The sequence below is a fragment of the Anguilla rostrata genome, chromosome 10, assembly GCF_018555375.3.
Source record: "Anguilla rostrata isolate EN2019 chromosome 10, ASM1855537v3, whole genome shotgun sequence".
In the NCBI taxonomy this organism is placed as follows: domain Eukaryota; kingdom Metazoa; phylum Chordata; class Actinopteri; order Anguilliformes; family Anguillidae; genus Anguilla; species Anguilla rostrata.
The window spans coordinates 43,947,122-43,965,990 of record NC_057942.1 but is presented as its reverse complement, the minus strand read 5'-3'; the positions used below and the strand labels follow the sequence as shown (position 1 = coordinate 43,965,990).

The window sequence follows — 18,869 nt, the reverse complement described above, 5'->3', positions numbered from 1 at the left end:
TCAAAAATGTAATCACATCAAATATTTTTTTAAATACATCAACTGTTTAATGTCTGTACTGAATTAATTTGGAGTACACACAAAAGTGCATTTTTTTTACACAAATACTGCAAAAAAATTTTTAAGAGCAATTGGAATATGTATATGTATTATAGCACAATTTATAAATACATTTAACATTTAGTTTTGATATTTGTAAGGTCCTTTGTTAAAATAGTTTAGTATATGAATAATACAACATATAACAGCTACCTGGAGCAATCTTTTAAAATGAAAATAATTCATGAGAATCTAAAGCGGTTTTCAGTAACACAGGAAGTCTTGTGGAAGAATCATTAATAGAGTATAACATCTAGATAAATGTTTTGCAGGATTTTTGGCATAATCACCAGAGCCCTCGTGTGGCGACGTTTGGAACTACATATACCGGTCATCAAACGCATCTGGTTATGCCGCCGCATGATTACGCTGGGACACCACGGTCGGTGAAAAATAAATAAATTAAAAAAAACAGCTCGAGAACCTCAGTGTATTCTAAAACAAAGGCAACGGTGTTACAACGGGGTTAAAATGTATTGATTTATTTCCATCCTTGGCCTTTTTAACGTTAATATATAGGCCAAAGACAATAAACATATAGGCATGCCGTCAGGAGAACACTGCACACCGTCACAGTTCTACGAAGAATGCGGTTTTCTCCAACACGCCCAATTTGCAATAAACTCATGAATAAAATGCGGTGAAGAACTGAATGTTTAAGAAATACAAAAACCGAAGACCACTGTTAAAGATGCCTAAAGAAGAAAAGATTGGAAGAATGGTTATTTTCCTTACACATCTGAACTTAATTCAAATGTTGCGAGAAATGAATGACGTAGAATACATAAAAGTGGTGCGTAGCATTCAAAGTTGCATTATGTTACTTGAGCCTCTTCTTAAATGGATTTATTTCTCGCCAATTTCTCACACATATGTGCATCTAATATTCAGAATAAAATCTGATGGGGAATGCATGTCAGTGCCTGTCAACTGTCGGCTTAGTTACGACCTCAATCTGATGACCCCTACTGGTAAACAATGGAAATGCAAGCAGATAACATTCACACGCACGTTTCCGCCTGTATGTGCACTGGAAAAAATAAAATAAAACTCAAAACGCTGAGAAAACAGTAGACAAAGATGACGCGCCATTTTTATTTTATTAAAACTGATTTACAGTGTTGAGTGTTTTAGTGGTCTTGCGACTACTTGATAAGTGTTAAACACGTCAGCGGAGGGCTTGGTTAAGAAAAAAAAAAGTTTAAAAGACAAGCAACAACCAAATAACAAGGGTTTTCAGGCACAGGGCAGATTTCGTCGGACAGCTGAGGGTTTTGTACACGACTGGCGGCCGGTAAGAGAATAGCCAGCCAGTTGTAAACAGAGTAGAGTTGAGAACTGCCCAATTTGCTATTGGTAACGCTCTAGCATCTATGCCACACAAACCTACATCCTAGGCTCATGATGTCACATCAGGCTGACTTCATTACCCAGAGTTCATGCCTTCATCATGTGACCACTTCTGTCTTACAGTTCTGGCTCCTGCAGTTAGCTTAATATTCAGTGGTAGTGTTACCAGTATGTTTAACCATAATCATCTGAAAGATTTCATCTTATGGTGACAAAGGAAAAAACATCAAAAAAACCAAATAAAAAATGTGGGTATTGGATTGAAGGAGGCACACCTTCCACAGTAAATGTTTATTCAGAAAGCGCAGAGAATACCAAACAGGACCGCTCAGTTATACGATCGTGTTGCTCCTCCAAAAATAAAAGAAAAAGAAAAAATACCCAAAATAATCCCACTTCATTTACAATACAAGTAAAAGCCAAACGTCATCATTAAACATCAAAAGCTTTACAGTGTCCTTTACACAACCTGTACATTTATGAACATATCTTTTTCAACAATGTCCTTTTTATTTCATTGTAAATAACTTAAATGTTTCCTGCATTAAAAGTGCAATTCCTTAAAAACGGGAGTTATGCAGATAAGACGATGGGACTTTGGCGGGGGGGAGGCGTTTGGGGAGGGGGCGTTTGGGAGGGGGGGCCTTTGGGGAGGGGGCATTTGGGGGGGGGACATTTGGGGGGGACGTTTGGTGCAAAGAGCAGGCAGCTGGAGGGGTAGATTGCTTTCTCACATTTTCCAGTAGAACAGCCCCTCAGGTTCTACAACCTCTTAAAAACCAAAGTAAAAAAAAAAAAAAAGTTAATTACATTTGCTACACTCTTTTCCAGACAGGCCTCTTCAGCCCACAGAAAAGCCTAAAAAAAGGCAGACCCAACTCTGCGATACGGTCCACTGGATGCCATTTTAAAAACAAATGAGAAAATAATGCTACTCATCTTAAGGATAATAAAAAAAGACAGAACAAAACCAACGGGGTGAACACAGTTTCGCGATTTCACGGCTCGAGTTAAAACTACGGCGGATGAAGCAACTCCACAGGAGGGAACGTAATGGAGGACAGGCAGGGGGATGGAAGGAAGCGGTTTGGAGGACAGGCAGGGGGATGGAAGGAAGAGGTTTGGAGCACAGGCAGGGGGATGGAAGGAAGAGGTTTGAAGGACAGGCCGGAGGATGGAAGGAAGCGTTTGGAGGACAGGCAGGGGGATGGAAGGAAGTGTTTTGAGGACAGGCAGGGGGATGGAAGGAAGCGGTTTGAGGACAGGCAGGGGGATGGAAGGAAGCGGTTTGAGGACAGGCAGGGGGATGGAAGGAAGCGGTTTGGAGGACAGGCAGGGGGATGGAAGGAAGCGTTTGGAGGACAGGCAGGGGGATGGAAGGAAGCGGTTTGGAGGACAGACAGGGGGATGGAAGGAAGTGTTTTGAGGACAGGCAGGGGGATGGAAGGAAGAGGTTTGAAGGACAGGCAGGGGAATGGAAGGAAGCGGTTTGAGGACAGGCAGGGGGATGGAAGGAAGTGGTTTGGAGGACAGACGGGGATGGAAGGAAGCGGTTTGGAGGACAGGCAGGGGGATGGAAGGAAGCGGTTTGGCTCTTTTCCATGTGCTCACCATTCAGGGTGCCTCTCTAGGCCAGGGGCCCCAGGTGAGGTGCTGCAGAGCCGCAGGGCGCTTTATCAGCACACAGACCGGATCAAAGGCGCTACTTCAGCGCAGCGGGTTCACCCACCGAATTCTCCTGGGTCCAGCTTACGGGGTGAAAACAGAACACCCCCACCCCCGCGGCCCCCGCGGCCCCCCAGGACCAGGACCGACCCGTTACCAGACCGCTCTCCCACAGCCTGTAAACGCAGCAACAGCACACGCCGCGGTCCAGCGCTGGTTCCCGCCGCACCGTGAGCTACGCCTTTAAGAGAACCCAAAGGCCAAGGCCAAGGGGCGGGGTCAGAACACCGCGGGGGGGAGAAAGCGGGATTTTCACATGAAGGCAACCTCCATAAACACCGACAGGGAAGGGGAAAAACAACACAGGCAGCTTGTAACCAAAAAGGTTTCTTTCCCCCCCAGTTAAAAAAACTAGCTCTTCACACGAATGTATGAGTAGAGGGTGATGGGGTTGGGGGGCTAACTGCCGTTTGGACCCAGAATGTGTGTTGTGTTGGGCAGCAGTCTGCAGTTACACAGGGAGGGGGGGTGGGAGGGGGCCAGAATGTGTGTAGTGTTGGGCAGCAGTCTGCAGTTGCGCGGGGGGGTGGAGGGGGGTGCTGGACTAGGACTTCTGCTCCGCGCCAGCTGTGGGTTGGGCTGTGCTCTCTGGCTTCATGATCTGGTACGTGATCAGATACTCCGGGAACGCCTGGAAACAAGGAAGAGAGGGGGGTGACTACGACGCCCATGGACCATCTACAGACCATCACACAGACCATCTACAGACCATCACACAGACCATCTACAGACACTTTCACAAGTCAACTTCATACGCCTCCCGCTGAAGATGAGGTACTCCACATTAACCCAAAGTTAAAGGCTCACACTGACCTGCTCCCCTCTGTAGATGACGTACTCTGCGTAGGCCAGGCCGTTGACGCTGGGCCTCCCGATGACGGAGTGGTGTCCCGGGGGAGCGTGGGCCATCTTCATGGCACTGAACTGCAGGAAGGACTTCCCCAGGGTCACCCGGCAGAACAGCATTTGCCTGCGGGACAGGGAACACGTAAACACCCTGAAGCTGAACCCCAGAAGCCAAATCCCTGAATCTGAATCCCTGTATCACACGCAAAGGCAGCTGAGGCCTTCTGCGTTTATCTCCTCCCCACCTGTAGCCCCGCCCCCCCGGGTCTCTCACCTGTAGCCCCGCCCCCTCGTCTCTCACCTGTGGCAGATGTAACAGGACCGGTCCTTGTGGGTGGGGCAGCCGGTCCCGCCCCCGATGCCGTACACGTACTGGTTGCTCTTGGACGAGTTTTCGGCGAAGTAGATCCCGGCCCCGAACATGCCCCCGATGTAGGCGTGGCGCTCGTCGAAGCCCTTGTGTATGATGGCGTTTATGAACGGAGACCCTGGGGGGGGGGAGGGGGAGGAGGAGGCAGAGGATGAAGGACAGAGTGGATCAGAATACTGCGTCTGACACACGACCAAACAGCACAATAATTAACCTCAACCATCAACCGCTGAACAAAGAGCTACATATTAACATACACATATACATATATATATATACATATATACATATATATAGGATGTATATCACAACACCTCACAATACATTGGCAAATATACAAATTATTGCCACTTCAGAAAATAGTAATACATTACACTTGTGTGAAATATGTTCATCTTCATATTTTCCATGTAGCTGCACATGTATAATATATTGCAGTATATTCCATATCCATGAGGGCAGGCTTGGTTACCGTGGAACAGCATGCGCTCGTTGTGGTGGTTGTGGTTCTCGTCGGAGATCTCCTTCTGCCGGTGGGTGTACCGCTCTCTCAGCTTCTTGTTTACGATCTTCTGGATCTGCAGGGACGACAGGAACAGACAGATGGTGCAATGAGTCCAGACTCCGAGCGTCTGTGTTCCACTGCAGGCTCAATAACAGCCACAGCCATGATGGGGGAGGACTGTGGCACAGCGTCCAGAGAACTGGAGCTGCGGGCTCCAATCCAAGGTGGAGCACTAACAAAGGCTAATGAGAGCTTATATAAGCACATACTCACAGAGGCTAATGAGAGCTTATATAAGCACATACTCACAGAGGCTAATGAGAGCTTATATAAGCACATACTCACAGAGGCTAATGAGAGCTTATATATAAGCACATACTCACAGAGGCTAATGAGAGCTTATATAGAAGCACATACTCACAGAGGCTAATGAGAGCTTATATATAAGCACATATTCACAGAGGCTAATGAGAGCTTATATAGAAGCACATACTCACAGAGGCTAATGAGAGCTTATATAAGCACATACTCACAGAGGCTAATGAGAGCTTATATATAAGCACATATTCACAGAGGCTAATGAGAGCTTATATAGAAGCACATACTCACAGAGGCTAATGAGAGCTTATATAAGCACATACTCACAGAGGCTAATGAGAGCTTATATATAAGCACATACTCACAGAGGCTAATGAGAGCTTATATAGAAGCACATACTCACAGAGGCTAATGAGAGCTTATATATAAGCACATATTCACAGAGGCTAATGAGAGCTTATATAGAAGCACATACTCACAGAGGCTAATGAGAGCTTATATAGAAGCACATACTCACAGAGGCTAATGAGAGCTTATATAAGCACATACTCACAGAGGCTAATGAGAGCTTATATAGAAGCACATACTCACAGAGGCTAATGAGAGCTTATATATAAGCACATACTCACAGAGGCTAATGAGAGCTTATATATAAGCACATACTCACAGAGGCTAATGAGAGCTTATACAGAAGCACATACTCACAGAGGCTAATGAGAGCTTATACAGAAGCACATACTCACAGAGGCTAATGAGAGCTTATATATAAGCACATACTCACAGAGGCTAATGAGAGCTTATACAGAAGCACATACTCACAGAGGCTAATGAGAGCTTATACAGAAGCATATACTCACAGAGGTTACTGGGCAGGTACACACACACGGCCCAGGGGCAGGTCAGCGTTATTGGGTTATTGGGTTATTCGTGGCGCACTCACCTTTAGAACGTTGTACCTGACGAACACGCCGCCGGCGTTGCCTCCGTCCCTGTGCTCCCGAATCGTGCTCTGCATCTGTAACGGGGCAGAGGAAGGGGGGGGTTAGTTGAGGATGGGGGGGGTCAGCTGAGGATGGGGGGTTAGTTGAGGGGGGGGGGGGTTAGCTCAGGATGGGGGGGTCAGCCCAGGCCGGAAGGCTCCGGAACTTGGCTGCGTCCCGCCGCTCGCCAGACTGAGTGGAGCTCGTTAGCGCGCACATGGAAGCCCGCGGCGAGCCCCGCCCCTGAAGGCTGCGCTCAGACAGCTGGCATCCCCCAGGCCGCCAGAGAGAGCGGCATTCACCCTCAGAGGTGCAGGGCTTCGGAATGTTTTTTATTTTTATTCAAAACTCGAGAACTCTGTCGCTTTGTAGCGACTGTTACGTCAGCATTAGAACGCTCAGTTAGGAACGTTCTAAACCACGCGTTTGTGACCTCACACTTTGAAGGGTTAATGGCGGGCGCGAGGCGGGCTCCGTACCTCCTCCTCCACGGACTGGAACTCCTTGTCGTCGGGCGCCAGGTCGATCAGCAGGGTGCCCTGGCTGGCACAGTGGAAGGTCAGGTAGGGGTTGGCACCTGCAGCGGGGGGGAGGGGGGAGGGGGCAAAGCGTGGGGGTGTTAGTGAGATGTGTGGTTCAGTCGTAACACTGAGAGACTTCATATGTGCCTCTCGAGCCGGTCCAGCCCGGTCCGGACGGGGGGTGCGTGTGCGTGTGTGTTTCGGAGGTTCTCCCGGACGGGGGGTGCGTGTGCGTGTGCGTGTGCGTGTTTCGGAGGTTCTCCTCCATGTTCCTCACACCTTGCTGCCCGCCCAGCAGTCTCTCGATGCCCTTGATGAGCTTGTGCCGGTGGCCGTAGGCGTTGATGCCGATCTCCTTCAGCTCCTCGTGGCCCATGTCCGCCAAAACGTCCAGCGTGATCTGGGACAGGGAAAGGACACGGCCGTTAGGGCAGGACCGTGGAGAGGCATGGGGGGGGCTGTGGAGGGGGGGGGGCTCGCTCACCTGCTCCCGCTCGAAGATGTCCCGCAGGTGCTCCAAGCCCAAGCTCTTCAGGAACTGACTGATGTTCATGTCGAGAACCGTGACTGTGGCAAAGACAACAAACAGTGAGAAACACACAGACGCTAACTCCACAGCAGCCTGCAGCTGCGGGTTCGACTCCCTTTGAGAAAAGCAAACAGGAGCAGAGCTCTCGCGCTCTCTGTGATGCTGTGTGTGAGACACTCTTCTCCCTGAGAAGCTCGCTGCTGAAGTCGACAGGATGTCAAAGATGTCAGCTTTTTAGCTCGTCCAGAAACATGAAACGAATCAAAGCTAAAAGATTCCCTACAGAAGGCAGAGGAATATAAAACAACTGTGTTGGTTCCCATTCCTCTTTTTCAGATCTTATTCTCTTAGTTCACATCTCTACTCAATTATGGGTAAGTCTAAGTGATGCGTATTATGGAGGCTGATAAGCAGGGACTGGGTAATTGGAGCTCAGAAATGATAGAGCTCCTCACAGCGTGGGTTTGGCTAAATTCTAAGACAACCATAATCACACCCGTCCAAAAAACAGCTTGCAGATAAAACAACAAAAAGGTTGGTAATGTGTTTGTGGGGGTCTGGCCCTTTGGTTTTAGTTGCTGTAGGAGGATGTGGAAAGGGCAAATAATTGCTCCTAAAAGCCTCAATAATAGTTGTAAATTACGTGGCAATGTTTCGGTTCCCTAAAAATCAATGAAACTATAAAAGCGAAATGGCTAGATAACGATATGTGGCCAGATAAGGGCGAAGCTAACACATCTGTGTGTGAGAGATCCACTCCCAGCCCTGCTTCAGCACACTGTCTAAAGGCCTCAGTAAACCAGACTGAACTCATGACTGTACTACTGCCACTGCATCAGGAGCGAGGAACTCAAGAGCACGAGATCTACCTCGTCTATGAGACCTCTCTGCCCTTCTGTATTTGAATCAGACAATTTCTCATAAATCAACCAGAACAAAAACGAAATAATAACACCGTAAAATTGGCTAAATTTTCAGGATATAACTTCACTGTAATTTTCTTAGTTTAAACCGTGAACCCCCAAAATGCCCCAATAGCAGCTCATGTAAAGCTGGCAGGTAGTCAGAAATCTGAAACATAGGTTACTTCATGTCACACAGAAACCGTCTGGGGCACCTGAAACCTTAAACAAACCCCAGGAGGTGAGCGACCCCTTTGATCAGCACTGTGAAAAGGAAGGCCCCAAACGCGCTTCTGACGACACTCACTCTCTCCCTCCTTCCTGTCGGAGCCCGTGGCCCCGTCGGCGGCCCCCGAGGGCCCGGCCCCGCCCAGCTCGGCCAGGGGCCCCGCCAGGTTGTCCACGCTGCTGGCGGCGGACAGGCAGGACGGCGTGGAGGCGGGCGAGATGACGGCGGCGCTGACCCCCGCGGCGCTCACCACCGTGGCCTGCGGCTTCAGGCAGCTGGGCAGGGCGTCCGGGGGCATGGCGTCCATCAGCAGCGCTCTGATGTCATCAGCCTGCGACAGGGAGAGCCAGGCGTTTACACTTCCTCCCCCCCGCACCTCTCACCTCTGCAGCTACGAACCAGACTCTCAACCCATTAAGGTGCACAAACACAAGCGTCTGTTCTTAGCTGAACATTCTGACGCTGATGTCACAATCACTGCTGGTGATGTAACAGAAGGCAACAGAGTTCTAGAACAGCGAATAAGAATTGAGGAAAAACATTCTAAAATACAGACTCTGCAAAGTGTTAAGCCAAGATATCATACTTCACTTATCTTCACTTCAAGGGCTTTGGCCAACAGGTCACAATTTCAGCACATATAAGAATCTGCACAGAATGCTCAACTCAGCTTAGAGCTAGGCACAGCAGCAAATACTACACATAGACGGTCAACATAGATAAAATAATAAAAATCTCATGTATCTGTGAAAGTGACAGGCATCAGCCGGGAAAACATACTGGCAAGTAAAATCTACTCATTCTTGTTAAAAAGACAAAGTAAACAGCTTTTCCTTCTCGTGCGAAATTCTCAGGCGCGGCGGCGTACCGTGGCCAGGTCCAGCGGCGTCTGGCCCTCCTGGTTCTTCATGGTGGGGTCGGCGCCGTGCGCCAGCAGGAGGGCGCACAGCTGGGTGCGCCCCTTCTGCGCCGCCTCGTGCAGCGGGGTGAAGGCCCACTTGTCCGTGGCGTTCACACACGTGCTGTACTTTATGAGCAGCGCCGCGATGTCCACGTGCTGGGGGCGGGGCAAAGGCCTCATTAATATTAACGTCCCACAGGAAACAGTTCTGCATCGTCACAATCACTGCTATGCACAGAGCGTTGACCTGTGCATGTCAGATTTAACCCATAATCTCCTCACACTCTTATAGTCTTTACTTCAGTCACACGCCAATTATTATTATAACATCATTATACCGTTACATAAAATCATCACATAAACGGACAAGCATGTCAAGGAATCTCCTCTACAAACCCCTTCCGCATAACCAAAGTAAAATTCCAAATAAATTTTTTTCAAAAAAAGGTAGCAAAAAAAACGTTACAAAAATAAACTAAAAGGAGATGAACAGAATGTCGATATCACATCATGACATCATTGCCTCCCTGGTGAATGAGTTTGTGCTGAAATGATGCAGGCAGTGCATTAGCATCCCTGTGTGAGGATGATGCAGGCAGTGCGTTAGCATCCCTGTGTGAGGACGATGCAGGCAGTGCATTAGCATCCCTGTGTGAGGACGATGCAGGCAGTGCATTAGCATCCCTGTGTGAGGACCATGCAGGCAGTGCATTAGCATCCCTGTGTGAGGACGATGCAGGCAGTGCATTAGCATCCCTGTGTGAGGACGATGCAGGCAGTGCATTAGCATCCCAGTGTCAGGACGATGCAGGCAGTGCATTAGCATCCCTGTGTGAGGACGATGCAGGCAGTGCATTAGCATCCCTGTGTGAGGACGATGCAGGCAGTGCATTAGCATCCCTGTGTGAGGACGATGCAGGCAGTGCATGAGCATCCCAGTGTGAGGACGATGCCCTCCCTGCTCTGTCCTGGGCTGATCTCCAGCTCTGAGGCTGATCAGCGGAGCCTCGTTTGGCTGCTAAAACGAGGCGTGCTCATTACGCAGCCGGGCCGCGCCTGAGCGGAGGGCTCGGCCAATCACGGGCATCCAAACGCCGCTGCTGATCCGCAGCCCAATCAGCCCGGGGACGTCTGGGTCGGCCATGACACATCCTGCCAGTTTCCATGGCAACACTGCGCCCCCCCGCCCCGCAATGCCGGATCAACAGAACCGCACGGAGCCAGCTACCCCAGGACCGAATCCCGGTCCTTACATAACTGGACAGATGTCGGCACCCCCCGGCACCCCCCCTGCCCCCCCGCCCGTTTGTCCCGCGAGCGAGCCCAGAGAGAGGGCTGCTGTGGTCTGTAATGAGGACGCGGCTGAAACAGGGGGCATGTCCAGGCTGTTAATTAGCCTTCCGATTTTCCACGAAACACGGAAAACTCTTCCTCTTCCCATTTAACTGTGAACACAGCTGCAGAGGTGGAACTCATTACTGAAATCAGCTGGTTGAGTTCATGGGTGGAATAAACACATGGCAGGACTTTTACTTCCTGACCCCTGAACTTCCCAGCTCTTAAAATCTCTCCCTCTCTGATGTGTATTATGAACTGAGCAATTTCACTCTAGTGGATAAAAAGAAAAAAAGACAGCTTTGGCTTGAAAAAAAGGGGTGTTTCTCCACAGAAAAATAAACGTTACAATACATGACACTGATGAATGACTAGATCTCCTAAACCCGTTAACGTCTTATGGTTCAATAAATAAAAAAGGGTGTGGCTGCCTGGACCTTTCTTGGGTAAAATTTCAGTCTATGTTCCCATCTATGTCCACAGCGGTTAAAGCGGTGAGTGTTTGCTTATCCATCTCCCTGGAGCGCCAGGGTGTTGAATTCTGTCTGGACCCACGGTCAGGCCCCTGGTGCACGCCGCCCGTTGTACTCACCCCATAGGAAGCAGCGTTGTGGAGGGGGATGAGCCCCCCCTTGTCCTGCGCATTCACATCTGCCCCGTGTTCCAGCAGGTACTCCGCCACCTCCAGATTGTTGTAGCCAGCTGTAGAAGAGTAAAAGATGGGGTTAAAGTAATTACGCTGCTCCTCCAGTCTGCTGTCCGATGGCGGGCAGGCTATACCAGCCCTGGCCTTCTGAAAAGGGTCAAACTATTTCTGACCATATTTTTCACACTTTTCTTATTCGAGTTCTAAAAATGTGTGATAATGTGCCACTGAACTGCACAGCCATGCCAATGACTTCCTCCAAGGTGCAGAGCTGGACCGTCAGGTTTAAAGGTCAAATGAGCAGCAATGTTAATGCAATGTCATCAAACTGTGACCGTTAACACTGATAATCAGAAAGTTTATCTGGATTCTGAATAACACACAGAGTCGTCGGCTTTCACTGTAGGCGAGAACAAATTCATTTTTAAAACCGAACAGAAGCTGCATCGTGTTCCCTGGTATAATTGTTAATATATTATGATCATTTTATTAATCATCAGTATTCAAAACATTGTGCCTTAAAACTTTTGTCAAACTTTTCCTCTTGCATGAAAACTGCTAAGACATATTCAATGCAATTATTTACTCCAAATTTAATTAAGAGCTTGTGTGAAGCTCTCTAATCAGTTGAGAGTTTTTGTGGTGTTTAATTAAAGGATTATAACCGTCATGGCACAACTAGGACCTGAGGAAATACAACCCTGAGCTCGGCTAATTAACAGGGCCGATATCAGCGCCTGCATTAGCATAAAGATGATCCTTAAAAACACGCTGTGAGACTCGGCGCCATGGAAACGCAAGCCGGCGCCATCTTCCCAGGACAGGAAACCGCTGCTACAGTTTCACACGAATCGCATCCAAGGCCCGTTCCCCTGGTCGGGACTGGAGGAGTTACACACCTGCCAGGTGCAGGGGGGTAGAGTTGCGCCCCTGCGTGTCCCTGCAGTTGATGTTGTCGGGGCAGCAGAGCTTCTGCACGCGGGCCAGGCAGCCCTTCTTCGCCGCGTCCAGCAGGGCGGCGTCGCCCCGCAGCAGGTCCTGGATGTCCGTGTCGCCCTCCTTCACCATGTCCAGCGGCGTGTTCCCGTCACGGTTCTTCTTGGTGGGGTCCGCCCCGTGCTGGGGGGGGGGGGGGGGAGAGAGACCTCAGGGGGGTGGGGGAGACTCGTATGGACGTTTCTCAGGAGTCTGAAAAGGCCTCTGGGCCTGAGCAGGGAGGGGGCGGGACTCTGTATTTAGCGGGATAACCGGGGGGGGGGGGGTGGGGGGGGCTACCTTCAGCAGCAGCTTGCAGATCTCGTATTTGCCCTTGGCAGCGGCCTCGTGCAGAGGGGTGAACTTCCACAGGTCGGCCACGTTGACCGACGCCCCGTGCCGGACCAGCAGCTCGGCCACCTCGTAGTGCCCGTAGGAGCAGGCGTTGTGCAGGGGGACCAGGCCGCTGCGGGGGGGAGGGGGCACAGGGGTCAGCGTAGGGGTCAAACACACCTTATTGTCGTTCACATTTGGTGTAGGTGACGTACCCCTTGTCCTTGGCGTGGACGTCGGCGCCGTGGTGCAGCAGGTACTCCACCACGGCCACGCGGTTGTAGCCGGCGGCGAAGTGCAGCGGGGTGGAGTGGCGGCCCTCCAGGTCCCGGCAGTTCACATTCTGAGGGGAGCAGAGCTGCTGCGGGAGCAGAGCGGGATGTGAGCAGGACGCAGCGCAGAACAGCCACATTCCCTGCTCACATCCCTCTAACCCTGCTCACATCCATCTAAACCTGCTCACATCCCTCTAACCCTGCTCATATCCATCTAACAGCCTGCTCACATCCCTCTAAACCTGCTCACATCCATCTAACAGCCTGCTCACATCCCTCTAAACCTGCTCACATCCATCTAAACCTGCTCACATCCCTCTAATCCTGCTCACATCCCTCTAACCCTGCTCATATACATCTAACCCTGCTCACATCCTTCTAACGACCTGCTCACATCCCTCTAACCACACTCACATCCACCTCACCCTGCTCACATCCATCTAACGGCCTGCTCACATCCATTTAATGGCCTGAGGCACAGCGCTCACCTTCACAGTGTCCAGGTCTCCGGCTTTGGCTGCTTCCAGAAGCCGGTAGTCCACGTCGGAGTTGTGCACCGGAATGTTTTCTGAAAAGGGAAGAAGGTGAATCTCACTGCTGCCCAGAGCGGTTATGTTCCAGATTACATACTGGCCTTTTCTCAAAGAGGGTCAGGCCAGAACATTCCTCTCACAGTTTTCATTATTGAGAGATACAAAAATGCAAAAAGAAATGAAATTTTCGGGGGAAGCGTAGATAAATTCAAAGAATACTCCACATTCGAGTTTTTAATTGAATGACCCGACAACTGAAAGGGTCTGCTCTGGCACCTGTAGAAACGCTTGTGGTGCCTAAAATATTTTTACTGGATTTATTCTCCGTCAGAACCAACACAGCAGCAGTTTTGTTGGACCTGGCACGGAACTAAACCTGACAATGTTTCTGTGAACAGAACAGCATTCAGTGCTATCCCCAGTAAGCACACATACGCACACGGACACGGACACGGGCACGCACACACACACACACACACACACACACACACGCTCGGTACCGTTGAGGATCTGCTGCACGGCCTCGTTGCCCATCTGTGCGGGGGTGAAGCCCTGCAGGGACACGATGGCGGGGTCGGCCCCGTGGCTCAGCAGCAGCCTGCAGGTCTGCAGGTGCCCCGCCAGAGCGGCCCTGTGGAGCGCCGTCTGCCCCAGCGTGTCCAGCGCGTTCACCTGCGGGGGAGGGGAAGGGTGAGGGTTTACCTGCAGCGGTGGGGGGGGGGGGGGGGTTACCTGCAGCGGTGGGGGAGGGGGGTGAGGGTTTACCTGCAGCGGTGGGGAGGGGGAGGGGGAGGCGCGAGGGTGCGCCCGCTCACCCCAACAATTTCTAGTGACAACAACACGGCTACACCTGAAGCGTGCCAGTGGATGAAAAACAAGCAAACAGCAATACAGGACCGTCGCTCAGTGATGATATCACGCTCACGTCGCGCAGTGATGACGCCTCACCTTGGCCCCGTGCTTCTGCAGCGCTTCCATGACGTCGTTGTGGGCTCTCTCCGCGACCACGTGCAGGGGGTCATGAAGCTGCAGGAATGGGGGGGGGGGAGAGGCAGACATTAGCTCTGCTTGCTGCTGAAACGCGAACGGGGTGGGGGGTGTAACGATAAGGGGGGGGGTTGGGGGGTGTAACGATAAGGGGGGGGGTGTAACTATAAGGGGGGAGGGGGGGGTTGGGGGGGGGTACTCACTCTTTGTTCTTCTCGTTGGCGTTGGCTCCCTTGCGCAGCAGCAGCTCGGTGACCTGCTTGCGTTTGGGGTGCGGAGAGGCGACGGCGCAGTGCTGCGACACACAGACACACACACAGACAGACACACAGACAGACAGACAGACACACAGACAGACAGACAGACACACAGACAGACACACAGACAGACAGAAAAAACAGTGAAAACCTACAGGACAGTAGCTCTGTAGTCAGGTTTAGGCCTGCAGTAAGAGGTGGGGGTAAGAGGCCGGGAGATTGGGGCCTGAAAGACTCACCAGCGCTGTCTCATGGGACTGCGGGTGCTTGAAGTTGATGATCTCCAGAGCGAGGGTCTTCTTCACCTTCGCCACGTCCGCCTCCCGAGCCGCCTGGAGCAAAGTGTGACCTTTGAACTCATCTGCAGGTGTAAAAGGGGGAGGAGTCAGGACAGCGGAACCTTCCGGAGAACGAGCAGCTCTAAGCAGTGCAGGACCCGTCATGGAGGTTTCTGAGAGGCTCTCTCAGCTGGCCAAGGAGGCAAGCTTAACCCGCTCCGTTCAACACCAAAAACCATTAAAACCACGAGGCTCTGGGGGGGCCATTTCGCACTGGGGGGTTCCGGCGGGGGGGGGTTGGGGGCTCATTCGGGGCGGGTGGGGGCCGTATCCGGGCGGGTTGGGGGTTGGGGGCCGTATCCGGGCGGGTGGGGGGGTTGGGGGCCGTATCCGGGCGGGTATGGGGGGTTGGGGGCCGTATCCGGGCGGGTGCGGGGGGTTGGGGCCGTATCCGGGCGGGTGGGGGGTTGGGGGCCGTATCCAGGCGGGTGGGGGGGTTGGGGGCTCATTCGGGTGGGTGGGGCCGTATCCGGCGGGTGTGGGGGGGGGGGGGGGGTACTCACAGGTGAGCCGCTCTTTGAGCTCGGGGGTGGGGGCCATGTCCACCGCACTCTTGCCGTGGCAGTTGGCGAGGGTGGGGTCGGCCCCGTGGCTCAGGAGCAGCGAGCACACCTCCACCCGGTTCTTAGACGCTGCCTCGTGCAGCGGAGTGAACTGCCACAGGTCCATGGCGTTAACGCAGGCGCCGTGCTGCAGGGGGCGACAGAGAGACACGTGAGGCACCGCCCCCGCCACGTCTGCGTCCAATCACTGACCGCACAACAGCCTAATTTACACACTGTTCACTGTGCGACCAATCAAAACACTACTCTCACAACAGACTATATATACACACTGTTTACTGTGTGACAAATCAAAACACTACTCTTACAACAGACTATATATACACACTGTTTACTGTGTGACCAATCAAAACACTACTCTCACAACAGACTATATATACAGGTGTGCGTCTGTTCCCACAGGAGGGGCGGGACAAGAGAAAAATCTGATAGTAACTGGAAGAGATGCCAACATTTTGGAATGGAGACGTGTCTACAGGTCAAGGTGAGAGTAAAACTCAACAAGCTAAAAACGTGTCGAGCTCTGCTGTAGTGCCAGTGCCCAGGAAGCCGAGATGAGAGGGCTGAGGTGTCAGACAGAGAACAGAGTCTCGGTGAGGCTGTGAAACGCACGTTAGCTCAGCTGCCAGGCCGGGCTCTTACCTTGAGCAGCAGCTCAGTGACCTCATAGTGCCCGTAGGAGCAGGCGTTGTGCAGAGGGACCAGGCCGCTGCAGGAGAGAGGGGGCACACGGGGGGGGGGGGGGTTAATGTTAAGAGCGAGAGCTAGGCTGTTAAAGAGTACATGTTCACTGGCTTCTTCTTCATTTGGGTTCTACTTGCACACACACGCTCACACACACACACACACACACACACACACACACACACACACACACGCTCACTCACACACACACACACACACACACACACACACCCTCAGAGAGAGGCCCTACCCTTTGTCCTTGGCGTGGACGTCGGCTCCGTGCTGCAGCAGCAGCTGGACGATTCGGACGCGGTTGTACCCGGCCGCCAGGTGCAGGGGCGTGGACTGGAACAGAGGGGGGAGAGGGAAGCCTGCTCATTGGGTCCCTGGCCACAGAACGACCCCACACCACACCCACTGACCTCTAGGGGGCACAACCATGCTGGGCAGGACCAGCCCATCTGAAGCGAAAGCAAGCAGCTCGCTCCGTTGTGATAGGTTAAAACAGGCAACGAATCAGGAGTCTGTGCCCTTCGCTATTCCTGGATTCGTATTCATTGGCCGTCTCTGAATCTGTCCCTCCCATTGGGGTAGGACTTACGCTCTCCTCAACCAGCAGGCTGCTTAGTCCCTCCCCCAGTGACCTGCAGACACCTCACAGTGTCACATAAACTTCAAAACTGCTCTAAGAGTCAGATCCCTGCTCACTGAAGAGTCAACTCCTCTCCTGGCCACAAATTAAAGAAAAAAGCGTACATGCATTTTGTTTGAAAGCTGAGGAGTGCCAGACTCCATGCAAGAACGTGTCCATGTTGTGAACTACGCCAATGTCTTCTCATGAAAATTAACTGCTAATCAAAATAGTCCACCTCAATGATACATAAATAATACCAACAGAAGCCTGTATCTCAAATCAGACAAACACTTTTCCTTCTTAGACCAACCTGCTCCAAGTCTGAGGAGCTTCAAAACTGGGATCATGGCCACAGAAAGGTATGGCAGGGTTTTCAGTATTGATATAGGGGAAGAGGGCGGGGTGAAGTTTTCCAGAAGAAGAACAGCGGCAGGTTTAGCTCATTAAGACGGCCCTCTTGGAAAAGCGAAACGTAATTAAAGCCTAGAACACACAGTATGACTCTCGACTAGCAGCTGCACCGACTGCCACGTTTATTTCTGAAACCCATGCGGATGCAGGGTAATGCTGCTTAATTTGGGAAGTGTTAGGTCTACCGAGGTCTACATGAGATCAACTGCGATTCAGTTCAACAAGGTGTCATTTGTTTCATTCGCAAAAGCACATTAAGCGACTTCACCTTGACACTCCCTTTCTACGGACCCACAGAACCAGAACACACTCAGGAGCGAGAGACATAACAGCGAGAATACGCCGGCACCAGAAAACTGAACACTGAACAGAAACCGACGCAGTGTGCTTTATTAGCCTAAGCTGTGCGGAGTCATGTGACGTGGTCATGTGACGTGCAGTGTCATTTTCGGCCCCGCGAAGCTTCATAATCACGTCCTCAGGTTGCGATGCACGCCACAAATATGATGGTTTCAAACTCGTGTGGTACGACAACAGCGAATCCTAGAATTCCACAAATAGAGACTTGCAACGGATTCCACTCGCGTGACAGGTACGCACAGGTGCGCTGCATCTGCTGCTATTGTCGGCGAATCGTACTGTGCGTTCTGGGCATCAAAGCGTGGATGTTAAAAAACAAAAGCACCAGGGCACCAGAGCCCCGCAGTCCTGATTAAGACACAGATAAGCAGCATTAGCAAAGAAAAACACTCACAATGCGCACACACAGGGGGATTCAGCATCGTGCACTAGAGTCAGAATAAGAGGGGGGTACGGCATGGCACTCAGAACCAGCCCCGTGTGGGACATTAAAACCAGGGTGCAAACTCCGGGAGGCGTGCTCGGATCATCGTGTGCGGGTGAGAATGGGGAGGGGGGGGCAGCCCCTCTCAAACAGCCAGACGAGAGCATGGCACATTCCACAGATGATCCGCTTTCGGGTTTTTTTTCTCCCTGCGTTATTTATGTGCCAGGACCACCCGTCTAACGGAACAGGTCAGGAGTTTTCAGCAGACACGGAAAACTGCAAGGCAAACCCGCAAACATTTCGTCCGACAAACTCAGCACGATGCAAAAAAACAGGCTTTTATTTGGTGCATGCATCTGATGATAGAAGAAAAGAAATAATCAAGGAGAGGAAAGGCTCAAGCCTTAGACTGGGGGGAGGGGCTACAGGGGGCAGGGGGAGGGGCTTCAGGGGGGTTAGGGGGTACAGAGCAGAGGAGCATGGGGGGGCAGTATTAACAGCAGGCAGTGTGAAATTTGGAGCTCCTCTCGGGAGGGAAGGCACCCCCCCACCCCCACCCAGTGCAAACAGGAGGGGGCCCATTGGTGAAATGTGACCAGCAAAAGACCCAGGTCCATAATGTGCATTAAAAAAAGCAAAAGACCCAGGTCCATAATGTGCATTTAAAAAAGCAAAAGACCCAGGTCCATAATGTGCATTAAAAAAACAAAAACAAAAAAAAATTCAGAGCCAGCTTGGGTAAATAAAAGATGAAAATTAATTTTTTTTTTTAATTAAATGAAAGAGAAAAAAATCACAATAGTGCATAAATCTAAGAGCTTTTATTAAAACAAACT

The 18,869-nt window shown here is 51.3% G+C and overlaps 1 protein-coding gene across 1 annotated transcript in view; it reads right to left on the bottom strand.

Annotated features, from left to right (window-relative positions):
- Positions 1-1,180: 1,180 nt before the first annotated feature.
- tnksb (tankyrase, TRF1-interacting ankyrin-related ADP-ribose polymerase b) overlaps positions 1,181-18,869 on the bottom strand; it is a 53,904-nt gene continuing 36,215 nt past the window's right edge. Inside the window, 23 exon segments of the mRNA XM_064297360.1 lie at positions 1,181-3,805; positions 3,988-4,144; positions 4,322-4,508; positions 4,863-4,968; positions 6,154-6,228; positions 6,673-6,770; positions 6,994-7,114; positions 7,199-7,281; positions 8,453-8,705; positions 9,243-9,431; positions 11,203-11,312; positions 12,156-12,375; positions 12,532-12,697; positions 12,780-12,925; positions 13,328-13,407; positions 13,873-14,044; positions 14,321-14,385; positions 14,388-14,398; positions 14,563-14,654; positions 14,856-14,977; positions 15,458-15,644; positions 16,160-16,226; positions 16,452-16,546. Coding sequence (XP_064153430.1) covers positions 3,719-3,805; positions 3,988-4,144; positions 4,322-4,508; positions 4,863-4,968; positions 6,154-6,228; positions 6,673-6,770; positions 6,994-7,114; positions 7,199-7,281; positions 8,453-8,705; positions 9,243-9,431; positions 11,203-11,312; positions 12,156-12,375; positions 12,532-12,697; positions 12,780-12,925; positions 13,328-13,407; positions 13,873-14,044; positions 14,321-14,385; positions 14,388-14,398; positions 14,563-14,654; positions 14,856-14,977; positions 15,458-15,644; positions 16,160-16,226; positions 16,452-16,546 — 2,889 coding nt within the window. The 3' untranslated portion in view covers positions 1,181-3,718.